Here is a 13,847-nt window from a genome sequence, read left to right as displayed (position 1 = left end):
AGAATTTTTTGTTATATTTTTGAAGACTCTGTGTGTTTATTCAAAACAATGTTAAAAAAAACAACCTAAGAGAGGCTAAGGAACATACGTTTTTTTAGATAAAACGCTTTTTTTCTGTACAAAAACACACTTAAAGTTAAAAAACAGATTTTCACTGATTTCATTAGAATTTTTTTTTGTTATATTTCTGTTGATTCTGTGAATTAATTCAAGGAAATGTTGAAATTAATTAGAGAGAAAAAAGGAACCTAACCTTTTTATTTCGACATATTGCCTTTTTCTGTACAAAATCATCAAAATAGCAAGTTTTCACTGATTTCTTTTAGAGTATTTTGTTATATTGTATTAGATTCTGTATATTTTTTTAGAAAAATGTGAAAATAAACTGAAGGGAAGTAAAGTAATTTATGCTTTAACATCAAAATACCTTTTCCTGTTCAAAAATTCACCTAAAATTAGAAAATAAGACAAAATCTGATGAGACAAAACATGATTTTCACTGACTTCTTTTGGAATCTTAATTTCTAAATTTGTAGATTTAATTGGTTTATTGAAAAAAATGGTAAAGTAAAAGGAACTGAGCCCGAGTTATTTACGACAAAACGCTATTTACTGTACAAAAACTTATTTAAAATTGATAAATACGAAAAAATCTGTTGAACAAAAAGTTTCCACAAATTTTGTTTAAATTCTCTTGTTATTTTTTTTTTAATTCTGTGGGTTTATTTAAGAAGTAGGGTAAAGGAAGGTATGTTCGTGATATATGTAATTTCGTGATATTTCGCTCGGCATTTGTAGCGAACATACCTATTAGTCAAAAACATCGAAATTGCGTCAAATGGTACCCCGGGGTACTACTGTCGATTCACAAATAGTCGTTGGGTGCGTGTGATACGTCAATTGTTTACTATCAGTTTTTACATTCTTTAGCATTATTTAACGTGCGTTCAGCACATTTGTTTGGAGTACTTGTCCAACATTTTTATTTCCAGACTTGTGTTTTAAGGTAAGTAAATTATTTTTATTAAATATTAAACTAGAAAAGATGCTTGATTTAATGGTAAAACTTTTGTTTTTTTATTAACTTCCTATAACTTATGATTCCTTATCGCAGTTACATATTTTCTTAACGTTTTCACCTCAAATGAATTTACATTTTTAATCATGTTTCTTTTATTAAATATAATGACATTAAAAATTGTTTTATTAAATATAATGACATTAAAAATTGACAAACAGAGAGATTCAAAGTACAGAAATTCAACCACACAGTAATACTGCTATACAAACATTGTTAACTATTCCATCTGTAGAGCCAACCACACCTAACCCTAATAGGCCAAAAAGGGATTCAAGTGCAAAGTGTCTGACTCCTCCTGATCAACCTATTCCATTAACTTCAAAGGATTCTATTCCTGTATGTTCTAAAAAAAGTAAAAAAAATAAAAATGCTTCAAAAGATGATGATTGGGAGTGCGGTGTTTGTAAAAAAAGTTACAACAGTGATGTAAAAAAAAAAAAGGAAAAAAATGGGTGCAGTGTTCCTATTGTTTAGTACCTTATCATGAGAGTTGTCAAACATATGAGGACATTGGTGAAGTATTTATGTGTGATACATGTTGTCAACAAGAATGTGATTTAGAAAAATAAGTTAATCAGATATAAGTATGGTTAATATTATAGTTATTATATTAAGAGTTTTTTGTAGGTCTGTTATTTTATAACTTATAATTTTGTTAAATTTCGTGAATACACAATAATATTTAAATTTATAATTTAAATTATAAATTTAAATATTATTGTGTATTCACGAAATTACCTAACCACTATCACGAAATTAAATATCATATCACAAAATTACCTAACTTTTCTCAATGACTTTTGAGCTTTTATAAAAACTAATCAAAGGACTTAAAATCCCAAAACTGCATAGATTCTAGTAACTTTACTCTATGTACATCAAACAATTAAAGTAATTAAGTAAAATTACTGAAATTGACTTTGTAATTACACATCTAGTTAATTTATCACGAACATACCTTCCTTTACCCTACTTCGAATTATCAGAGCCGACGAGACCGGGCGGGCAGGTGGGACACGTGACCCCCACTTTTTATTTGATTTTTAGAATTTTTTTGTTATATTTTTGTAGATTCTGTTAGTTTATTCAAAAAAAATTTAAAATAAACCTAAGCGAAGCAAAGTAATATAGGTCTTTTAAGTCAAATGCTATTTTCTCAACGAAAAATTACTTAAAACCCCAAAATAAGACCAAGTCTTCAAAAACATATTTTTACTGATTTCCTATCGAATCTTATGTTATATTTTAGTAGATTTAATTAAATAACTAATAAAAAAAATCAAAGGGAAGCAAGGTAACCTAAGTTTACGTTGAAATGCTTTTAAAGTTTACTTTGAAATGAAAAAAAAAGTTTTCGCATTTTCTTTTAAAGCATTTTGTTATATTTTTTTACTTTTTGAACTTTTTACAAGAAAATGCCTTTTTCTGCACAAAACATAACTTTGAAAAATAAGGTAAAACCATTAAAAAACACATTTTTTACTAATTTCTTTTAAAATCTCTTTTTATATATATTTGTAGATTCTGTGGGTTTATATAAAAAAGTATTCAAAGAAATCTATGTATTTTACGACAAAAAGCTATTTTCTGCACAAAAACATACTTAAAATTAAATAAAAAAAGAAGGTTTTCACTGATTCCTTTGGGATCTTTTGTTACATTTTGGTAGATCCTGTGAGTTTATTTAAGAAAATGTTAAAGAAAATCTAAGGAAAGTAAAAGAATGTATGTTTTTTTACGATAAAACGCCTTTTTTTGTACAAAAACTAACGTAAAAAAAAAAAAAAAAAAATAGAAAAAATAATAAATTAAGGCTATGCATGGCCTACTGTTATTATACGGCCTGATTTGTTGCATTTTCCGTAAAAAATTAAGAGGCCAGTTTTTTTACGGCAAATGTTTATTTTATTAAGATGGTCGAGGAATACTTGAGATTATCATCATGTAATTACATTATGCTATTCAATATTTTTTGCTAACTGATTCCCTGTTTCAGTATATTCCGATAGCATATGAAATACTGAAATAGGCTTTCAAATAGCTATGTATTAAAATGCTATTAAAACAAACTTACATATTGCAAAGACTACTTACAACTCTTATGAGGAAATAAAAACAAAAGTTTGTAATTTTATATGTATTAAGGATTTGAGAAAAAATCTGTTATTAGCATTAGCTATCAGTTCTTTGTCTTTTTTTAAACTCTTTTACCTGATCTTTTCTTACAGAATCTGTAATTTCTTTTTGTAAATTCTTATAAAAAATATTAATAACAATTCGAGATCCATATTTAATTCCCCATTCTTGGTGATTCTCGCATGTAAAATCAACACTGCTATAATAAATCTTAAATATTTCTTCTGCAAAACTTTTAATTGATAAAGAATAACTGCAATGTTTGATTAGAATAGGAGAAATAATATCTAAAATACTAAAAAGATGACAAATAAAATCAGACAAGGATTAACTTGGACATATAAGTCCACCTCTGGATAATATTTTTAGATATTCGTTATTAAAAACATCTTGGTCTGTAGAAACCATTTTTTGACCACAAGATAGACATTTAAATCTTTTTTTCAATTTTTTAGCAATGTAGCCTGCTATGGTAACAGCAACTTCCATGCTATTTTCAGAAAGCTGACACTCTAATATCTCTGAAGACAACAATCTAATATCTTGCATAATGTTTTCTAATGTAGAGTATTCAAATGTTTGATAAATATTTTCATCCCAGAAATTAATATCTTCCTTTAGAAGACTTCTTACTGCTAAAATCTTTTCACTGTTGCAAACTTCTAAAAGACATACAAGAAATCGACCACCGCTCATTTGTCTATACTTACTAAAGCGTAGCTCCAAAGGATCACTTTGTAACCTGGAAGTAAGAACAAATGTATAGCTTTCTTGAAGCAAATCATCAATAAGAGATGCAGTTGCACGTAATGTTGTGATAAGAGCATGAGAAGTTTGTTTGGTTAAAGTAAAATATTCACATGTTGACCAAATTTCAATCCAATTTGCTATTTCTCTATAAAATGTGGGTTTTTTATCTCCTTTTACAGCAGCATTGCCGAGCTGATTGGATGTATTAAACATCTGCTTTGAATTAAGTGTGATAAATAACTTATGAAACAATGATAAAAATTGTGCTGCATCATTTCTTTCAGGAAAATAACTTAGTATCGCAGCTGTAGTTGTTTCTTCAAAAATTGCTAATGCAAGGTTAACATCTTGTTTATTGTTTCCAGGATGAGTGACCTGATAATTAATTTTCCTTGCTTTTTTCAAGTTTCCATTTAATAATTGATCTTTTTCATAAACTTTATGAAACAAATCCCAAGTAATAAAACCAGCTGGAACTTCAACTTTGTCTCTGAAGAAATCAAACAAAAAAGAAGAAAAAACAAATTTTTTTCCATTCAACAAGTTATTCCTAACATTTTTTGGATGGATTATATCATATAATAGATATGATATAATCCATCCAAAATCATAAAAACAACAATACCTTTATAAAGATTACTTTCTGAGTCTTCACCAATATATTTCCCACTTTGATATTGGGCTGATTTCTGCAGATACATTTCATCCACAAGAAGCACACAATCACTTGATACACAATGTTTTTGTAACAAAACTGTTATAGCTTTATACGCATTTATATCACCACTTTGGATTTTTCTAAGTAAACTAAAAGATGGTAAAGGTAGTTGTTCTAACAATAACTTATAAGACTGTGCTGAAGTGTGACGTAAAATTAGCGCATAACGTATAATGGATGCAGAATATGGAGGTCTGCCTTGAGGAGAATAGTATCTAATTTCATTTAACTCTGTCAAAATTGAATTTATATCATTGGCTTTATTTCTAATATAGACAGGAAAATTTTCTAACATACTACAGTTTGTTAATTTGCAATTATGACCACTACGAAACCATTCAGGTAAAGAAATATGATAACCTTTATATGACAATGAAACATAAAGATCTTTATTTACAGTTATTGACTCAAAAATAGTTGGAATGCCTGATTTTTCATCAAAACATAGTTTATAATAAACAACACTATCATGAACTTTTTTAAATGTAAAGCCTGGTGGAGAATGTTGTTCTGTCAAAGAATCAAGATTAATTATTTTATCAACACTTTGAAAATCTTCAAACTCATCTTTTCCTAAATATCTTAAAGTTGGTGCTTTTCGGGGCAACTTTGGAACCCTTAGAGTTGACGATACACTTATTTCATCGGTTTGAATAGTTGGAACTAGAAGAAGATTCCATTTCAAGGTGCATCTTTTTCCGTAATTAATAAATTTTTCATCAAAATGATTCACACAAATAGCTGAATATTTTGATGGAGCCCAATCTTTTCTATTAACAAAGTATATCCATCGTTCTCGCAAATCAAATTCTTCAGAAAAATGAAATGTTGACTTTTTTGGACCATTAGAATAACCAGTTTTACAGTTTGTAACAACACATTTATTAACCATTTTATTACTAAAACAAATCAAAAAAATGTAACACAGTTATTTTTAAATATAAAGTTCACTTACATTTGTTATTGGAATTATCTCCACTTAAATAAAATCGCATAAAAAAGCAGTTCAACTATATACAGTAATAATAATAGACTGTCTGTGTGTCTATTTCATTATTCCACTCTCTAATGGAATATAATGAAGCAGGCAATCAGTCAGAATACATTCACATAATAATCAGTTCAGAATATATTACATATTAAATGACTATAAAAGCATAAACCAATGCATGCAAGCAAATATTTATATAGTAATTGTTGCAACATTATAATTCAATATTTTATTCAACACCTTTGTATTATATTCACTGGTAAATAAATTGTTATCGTTGTTGTTGTTAATAAACCTTTCATACATAATTCAAATTTTAGAAATAAACCGTAAAAAAACTGGCCTCTTAATTTTTTACGGAAAATGCAACAAATCAGGCCGTTTAATAACAGTAGGCCATGGGCTATGGTAACTAGTGTAATTTATGTTTTTTCGCACTGGAATGGTAATTAAATTATGATATTTTTAAAAAAATAAAACATTTCTCCGAAATCAACAAGTTTTTAATAATTTCTTTTGAAATCTGTTACTATATTTTTGTAAGTTCTGGTAATTTAATCATAAAATTGTTAAAACTAAGCTGACCGGAGCAAGGAAACCTATGTTTATTACGTTAAAATGCCTCTTTCTGTTAAAAAAAATACGTAAAATAAAAAAAAAATAAAAATAAATATAGTTAAAATAAACCTGAGGAAAGCAAAAGAACATGAGTCTTTTACGTGAAAATGCTTATAAATTATTTATATCTTAAAAATAAAACAAAATATTTATAAAGCAGGATTTCAATAATTTATTTTTTACCCTTTTGCGATTGTTTTTAAAATCTTTTGATTAATTCAAAAACGTTTTTCACGACATTTTTTTGTACGAAAACATACTCAACTAAAGCGAAAAATAACAAAAGCATCAAACAAATAGGGATTTCATGATTTCTTTTAGAACCTTATGAAATGTTTTTGTAGATTCTGTGCGTTTATTTTAGATAATGTTAAAGTAAACTTGAAGAAAGGAATAAAGCTAAAGTTTTTACGACAAAACCCCTTTTTTCTATCCAAAAACATACATAAATTACTTATAAAACTTCCCTTTTTTGTGAGAAAACCAAAACCATGAAAGTAACAGGTTTTCACAACGTTTTTTAATTATCTTTTACTATATTTTTGTAGATTCTGTTGGTTAATTCGAAAAAATGTTTAAGTAAATATAACGTAAGCAGAGGAATTCAACTTTTTTACGACAAAGCCTTTTTCTATCCAAAAACCTACCTAAATTTAAAAAATTTTGCAAAAGTAGTTAAAAACAGGTTTTTGGAAACTTCCTTGAAATCTTTTGTTATATTATTGTAGATTGTGTGGGTTTTATTTAAGAAAATAATTAAATAAACCTAAGGAAGCAAAGAAACCTAGTTTTTTCAGGACAAAACCCCTTTACTGTAGAAAAACATAATTTAAAAGATATGACTTAAGAAGTAAAAAATAGGTTTTCACTGATTTCTTTTGGAATCTTTTTTTATACATCTGTAGATTTTGTTGGTTTATTTAGAAAAATGTTAAATTAAATCTAACGGAAGCAAACGAACTTGACTTTTAAACGACAAAACCCAAATTTTTGTACGAAAACTTACTTAAATTTAAAACAAATAATAAGAAAATCTGAAAACAGATTTTTATTGATTTCTTTTAGAATCTTTTGTTATATTACTGCATCAAAAAAACAGGTTTCCACTGATTTCTAATGAAATCTTTTGATTTGTTTTTGTGGATTCTGTGGAAATATTCAAGAAAATATTAAAGTAAATACAACGGAAGCGAAGAAACCAAAGTTTTATTCAACAAACCCGTTTTTTTGCATGAAAACTTACCTAAAATTCAATAATATGACAAGAGCATAAAAAAAGGAATCTTTTTTTTTATTTTATTAGATTCTATGGCATTATTTAAAAAAGTAAATATAAGGAAAGCAAATGAACCTATGTTTTTTTTGACAAAAACCTCTTTTATGTACAAAAACTTATTTAAATTGAAAAAAAAGACAAACCGTCAATAAAACAAGTTCTCACTGATTTTTTTTGCTATTTTTTGAAATATTTATGTTCATTCTGTGGGTTTATTCAAAGAAATAATAAACTAAATCTACAGAAAACAAAGGAACCTAAGTTTTTTACGACAAAACTCCATTTTTTGTACGAAAATTTATTTAATTATAAAAATAATGACAAAAGCGACAAAATATCAAAATTTCACTGATTTCTTTATTAACAATTTTTTTTGTAGATGCTGTGAAAATGTTTAAGAAAATGGTAAAGTAAACTTAAAGGAAGCAAGGGAACATAAGTTTTTCACGATAAAGCCAGTTTTATTGTACAAAAACTTTCTTAAATTTAATTAAAATGACAATGGCATCAAATAACAAATTTTCATTGATTTCTTATGGATCAATTAGGAATTTTTTGTACAAAACTCCTTTTTTTGTACAAAAACATACTAAAATATAAAAAATATGACAAAAGCAGCAAACAAACAGGTTTTCACTAATTTTATTCCGATTCTTATGTTATGGTTTTGTAGATTCTGCGGTTTTATTTAAGATGATGTTAAAGTATACCAAAGAGAAGAAAAGCAACTTAAGTTTTTTACGACAAAACCCCTTTTTTTGTACAAAAAAGCTTAGAAAAGTTAAAAAAACATAAGAAAACCATAAAAAAACAGGTTTTTTACTGATTTCCACAAAAACCTTTTGTTTGTTTTTGTAGATTTTGCATGTTTATACAAGAAATTGTTAAAGTAAACCAAAGAGAAGCAGAAAAACCGAAGTATTTTACGATATAAAACCCGGTTTTTTTTGAACAAAAACATATTTAAATTTAAAAAATATAACAAAAACAATAGAAAAACAGGTTTTCGCTACTTTCTTATGGAACTCTATGTTTTGTTTTTGTAGATTCTGTGTGTTTATTAGAAAAAATGGTCAAATAAACTTGAGGTGAGCAAAGGAACCAAAGATTTTTACGACAAAACCCCTTTTTATGTACAAAAACATGATTAAAAAAGAAAATAATGCAATTGCATAAAAAACTGCTTTTCACTGATTTCTTTTCGAATCTTTTTTAATATTTTTGTAGATTCTGTAGATTTATTAGAAAAAAGGGTCAAATTAACTTAAGGTGAGCAAAGTAACCTAAGATTTTTACGACAAAACCCCTTTTTATGTACAAAAACTTACTTAAAATAAGAAAAAAATGCAATTGCAACAAAAAAACAGGTTTTCAATGAATTCTATTGGAATCTTTTGTAATATTTTTGTGTATTCTGTGTGTTTATTAAAAGAAATGGTCAAATAAACTTGCTTTTTAAAAAAAAATGGTCAAGTAAACTTAAGGTAAGCAAAGAAACCTAAGATTTTTACGACAAAACCACTTTTTATGAACAAAAACATTCATAAAATAAGAAAATAATGCAATTGCAACAAAAAAACAGGTTTTCAATGGTTTCTTTTCGAATCTCTTTTAATATTATCGTAGATTCTGTGGGTTTATTAAAAAAAATAGTCAAATAAACTTAGTTTTTTAAAAAAAATAGTCAAGTATTCTAAAGTTGAGCTAAGAAACCTAAGAGTTGTACGACAAAACCCCTATTTATGTATAAAAACTTAATTAAAATAAGAAAAAAATGCAAATGCAACAAAAAAACAGGTTTTCACTGATTTTTTTTGGAATCTTTTGTAAAACTTTTGTAGATTCTGTGGGTTTATTAGACAAAATGGTCAAATAAAGTTGATGTGAGCAAAGGAATCTAAGAATTTTACGACAAAACCCCTTTTTATGTTCAAAAACTTACTTAAACTAAGAAAATAATGCAAGTGCAACAAAAAAACAGGTTTTCACTGATTTCCTTTGGAATCTTTTGTAACGTTATTGTAGATTTTGTGGGTTTAATAGAAAAATTAGTCAAATAAATTTGAGGTGAGCAAAGTAAACTAAGATTTTTACGAGAAAACCCCTTTTTATGAACAAAAACTTACTTAAAATAAGAAAAAATGCGATTGCAACAAAAAAACAGGTTTTCACTGATTTCTTTTGGAATCATTTTAATATCTTTGTAGATTGTGTGGGTTTATTAGAATAAATTTTCAAATAAACTTAAGGTGAGCAATGGAACTTTAGATTTTTACGACAAAACCCCTTTTTATGTACAAAAAATTGATTAAATAAGAAAATAATGCAATTGCATCAAAAAAACAGGATTCCACTAATTTCTTTTCGAATCTTTTTTAATGTTTTGTAGATACTGTATGTTTATAGAAAAAATGGTCAAATAAACTTGAGATGAGCAAAGGAACCTAAGAGTTTTACGACAAAACCCTTTTTTATGTACGAAAACTTATTTTAAATAGAAAAGAATGCAATTGCAACAAGAAAACAGGTTTTCACTGATTTCTTTTGGAATCTTTTGTAATATTTTTGTAGATTCAGTGGGTTTATTATAATAAAATGGTTAAGTAATATTAAGGTAAGGAAGACAACCTAAGATTTTCACGACAAAACCTCTTTTTATTTACAAAAACCTGATTAATAAAGAAAATAATGCAATTGCAACAAAAAAACAGGTTTTCACTGATTTCTTTTAAAATCATTTGTAATATTTTTGTAGATTCTGTGGAATTATTAGAAAAAATGGTCAAATAAACTTGAGGTGAGCGAAGGAACCTAAGATTTTTACGACAAAATCCCTTTTTATGTTCAAAAACATACTTAAAAGAAGAAAATAATGCAATTGCAACAAAAAAACAGGTTTTCAATGATTTCTTTTCGAATCTCTTTTAATATTATCGTAGATTCTGTGGGTTTATAAAAAAAAATGGTCAAATAAACTTAGTTTTTCGAAAAAAAAAATGGTCAAGTATACTAAAGTTGAGCTAAGAAACCTAAGATTTTTAGGACAAAACCCCTTTTTATGTACAAAAAAGTACATAAAATAAGAAAATAATGCAAATGCAACAAATAAACAGGTTTTCACTGATTTCTTTTCGAATCTCTTTTAATATTATTGTAAATTCTATGGGTTTATTAAAAAAAATGGTCAAGTAAACTTAAGGTGAGCAAAGAAACCTAAGATTTTTATGACAAAACCACTTTTTATGTACAAAAACATTCATAAATAAAGAAAATAATGCAATTGCAACAAAAAAACATGTTTTCAATGATTTCTTTTCGAATCTCTTTTAATATTATCGTAGATTCTGTGGGTTTATTAAAAAAAATGATCAAATAAACTTGAGGTAAGCAAAGGAACTTAAGCTTTTTACGACAAAATCCCTTTTTATGCACAAAAACTTGATCAAATAAGAAAAAAATGCGATTGCAACAAAAAAACGGGTTTTCACTGATATCTTTTTAAATAATTTGTAATATTTTTGTAGATTCTGTGGATTTATTAGAAAAAATGGTCAAATAAACTTGAGGTAAGCAAAGAAACTTAAGATTTTTACGACAAAATCACTTTTTATGCACAAAAACTTGATTAAATAAAAAAAAAATGCAAATGCAACAAAAAAACATGTTTTCACTGATTTCTTTTGGAATCTTTTGTAATGTTTTTGTAGATACTGTTTTTTTATAGAATAAATGGTTAAATAAACTTGAGATGAGCAAAGGAACCTAAGATTTTTACGACAAAACCCTTTTTTATGTACAAAAACTTATTTAAAAAAAGAAATAAATGCAATAGAAACAAAAAAACAGGTTTTCACCAATTACTTTTAAAATCTTTTGTAAAATTTTTGTAGATTCTGTGGGTTTATTAGAAAAAATGGTCAAATAAACTTGAGGTGGACAAAGGAACCTAAGATTTTTACGACAAAATGCCTTTTTATGTACAAAAACTTACTTAATATAAGAAAAGAATGCAATTGCAACAAAAAAACAGGTTTTTACTGATTTCTTTTAGAATCATTTTAATATTTTTGTAGATTCTGTGGGTTTATTAGAAAATATTTTCAAATAAACTTGAGGTGAGCAAAGGAACCTTAGATTTTTACGACAAAACCCCTTTTTATGTACAAAAACTTGATTAAATAAGAAAACAATGCAATTGCAACAAAAAGACAGGTTTTCACTGATTTCTTCAAAATCTTTTGTAATATTTTTATATTTATTTTGGGTTAATTCAAAAAAGTGGTCAAATAAACTTAAGGTGAGCAAAGGAATCTAAGATTTTCACGACAAAACCCCTTGATATGTACAAAAACTTACTTAAAATATAAAAAGAATGCAATTGCAACCAAAAAAACAGGTTTTCACTGAATTCTTTTGAAATCTTTTGTAATATTTTTGTAGATTCTGTGAGTTTATTAGAAAAAATGGTTAAATAAACTTGAAGTGAGCATAGGAACCTAAGATTTTTACGACAAAATCCCTTGATGTGTTCAAAAACTTACTTAAAATAAGAAGATAATGCAATTGCAACAAAAAAACAGGTTTTCACCGATTTCTTTTGAAATCTTTTGTAATATTTTTGTAGATTATGTGGGTTTTTTATAAAAAATGGTTAAATAAACTTGAGGTGAGCAAAGGAACCTAAGATATTTATGACAAAACCTTTTTTTATGTACAAAAACTTGATTAAATAAGAAAAAAATGCAATTGCAACAAAAAAACAGATTTTTACTGATTGTTTTAAGAATCTTTTGTATTATTTTTATGGATTCTGTAGGTTTATTATAAATATTTTCACGATAAAAACTTCTTTTTATGTATAAAAACATGATTAAAAAAGAAAATAATGCAATTGCTACAAAAAAACAGGTTTTCACTGATTTCATTCAAAATCTTCTGTAATATTTTTGTAGATTCTGTGGATTTATTAGAAGAAATGGCCAAAAAAACTTAAGGTAAGCAAAGGAACCTCAGATTTTTATGACAAAACCCCTTTTTATGTACAAAAACTTATTTAAAATAAGAAAATAATGCAATTGCATCAAAAAAACAGGTTTTCACCAATTTCTTTTGCAATCTATTGTAATATTTTTGTAGATTCTATGGGAATATTAAAAAAAATGGTCAAATAAACTTAAGGTAAGCAAAGGAACCTAAGATTTCTACGACAAATCCCCTTTTTATGTACAAAAACTAATTTAAAATAAGAAAATAATGCAACTGCAACAAAAAAACAGGTTTTCACTGATTTATTTTGGAATCTTTTGTAACATTTTTGTAGATTCTATGGGTTGATTAGAAAAAATGGTCAAATAAATTTGAGGTGATGAAAGGAATCTATGATTTCAACGACAAAACCCCTTTTAATGTACAAAAACTTACTTAAAATAAGAAAAAAATGCAATTGCAACAAGAAAACAGGTTTTCACTGATTTCTTTTGGAATCTTTTGTAATAATTTTGTATATTCTCTGAGATTATTAAAAAAAATGGTCAAAAAAGCTTGAGGTTACCAAAGAAACCTAAGATTTATACGAAAAAACCCCTTGATATTTACAAAAACTTACTTAAAATAAGAAAATAATGCAATTGCAAAAAAAAAACAGGTTTTTAACTGAATTCTTTTAGAATCTTTTGTAATATTTTTGTAGATTCTGTGGGTATATTAAAGAAAATGTTCACTTAAATCAAAAAAAACCATGCATACTTATGTTTTTTAGCTCAAAGAGTATTTTATGTTGATAAGCTTTTTAGTAAAAATGTGTATTTCTCTGAAAAAAAATTCAAAAAACAAGTTTTCACTGACTTATTTTGGAATCTTTTGTGATATTTTTGTATATTTTGTGGGTTTATTAGAAAAAATGGTCAAATAAACTTGAGGTTGGCAAAGGAAGCTAAGATTTTAACGACAAAACCTCTTTTTATGTACAAAAACTTATTTAAAAAAAGAAAATAATGCAATTGCAACAAAAAAACAGGTTTTCACTGATATCTTTTTAAATAATTTGTAATAGTTTTGTAGATTCTGTGGATTTATTAGAAAAAATGGTCAAATAAACTTGAGGTAAGCAAAGGAACTTAAGATTTTTACGACAAAATCCCTTTTTATGCACAAAAACTTGATTAAATAAGAAAAAAATGCAAATGCAACAAAAAAACATGTTTTTACTGATTTCTTTTGGAATCTTTTGTAATATTTTTGTAGATTCTGTGGATTTATTAGAATAAATGGTCAAATA

The 13,847-nt window shown here is 26.3% G+C and overlaps 1 protein-coding gene across 1 annotated transcript; it reads right to left on the bottom strand.

The window, feature by feature from the left end:
* Positions 1 to 3,203: 3,203 nt before the first annotated feature.
* On the bottom strand, positions 3,204 to 5,580 carry LOC136076519 (uncharacterized). Its single transcript, XM_065789870.1, has 2 exons — positions 4,593 to 5,580; positions 3,204 to 4,457 (listed from the first exon to the last, which is right to left on the bottom strand). The coding sequence occupies exons 1-2, from the start codon at positions 5,575 to 5,577 to the stop codon at positions 4,381 to 4,383; spliced, it is 1,062 nt and encodes a 353-aa protein (XP_065645942.1). The 5' UTR covers positions 5,578 to 5,580; the 3' UTR covers positions 3,204 to 4,380.
* Between the last annotated feature and the right edge of the window lie 8,267 nt (positions 5,581 to 13,847).

This window comes from Hydra vulgaris, chromosome 02 (assembly GCF_038396675.1).
Source record: "Hydra vulgaris chromosome 02, alternate assembly HydraT2T_AEP".
NCBI lineage: Eukaryota > Metazoa > Cnidaria > Hydrozoa > Anthoathecata > Hydridae > Hydra > Hydra vulgaris.
Note: the sequence above shows the minus strand (reverse complement) of the source record. Positions and strands in the feature narration are given on the sequence as shown.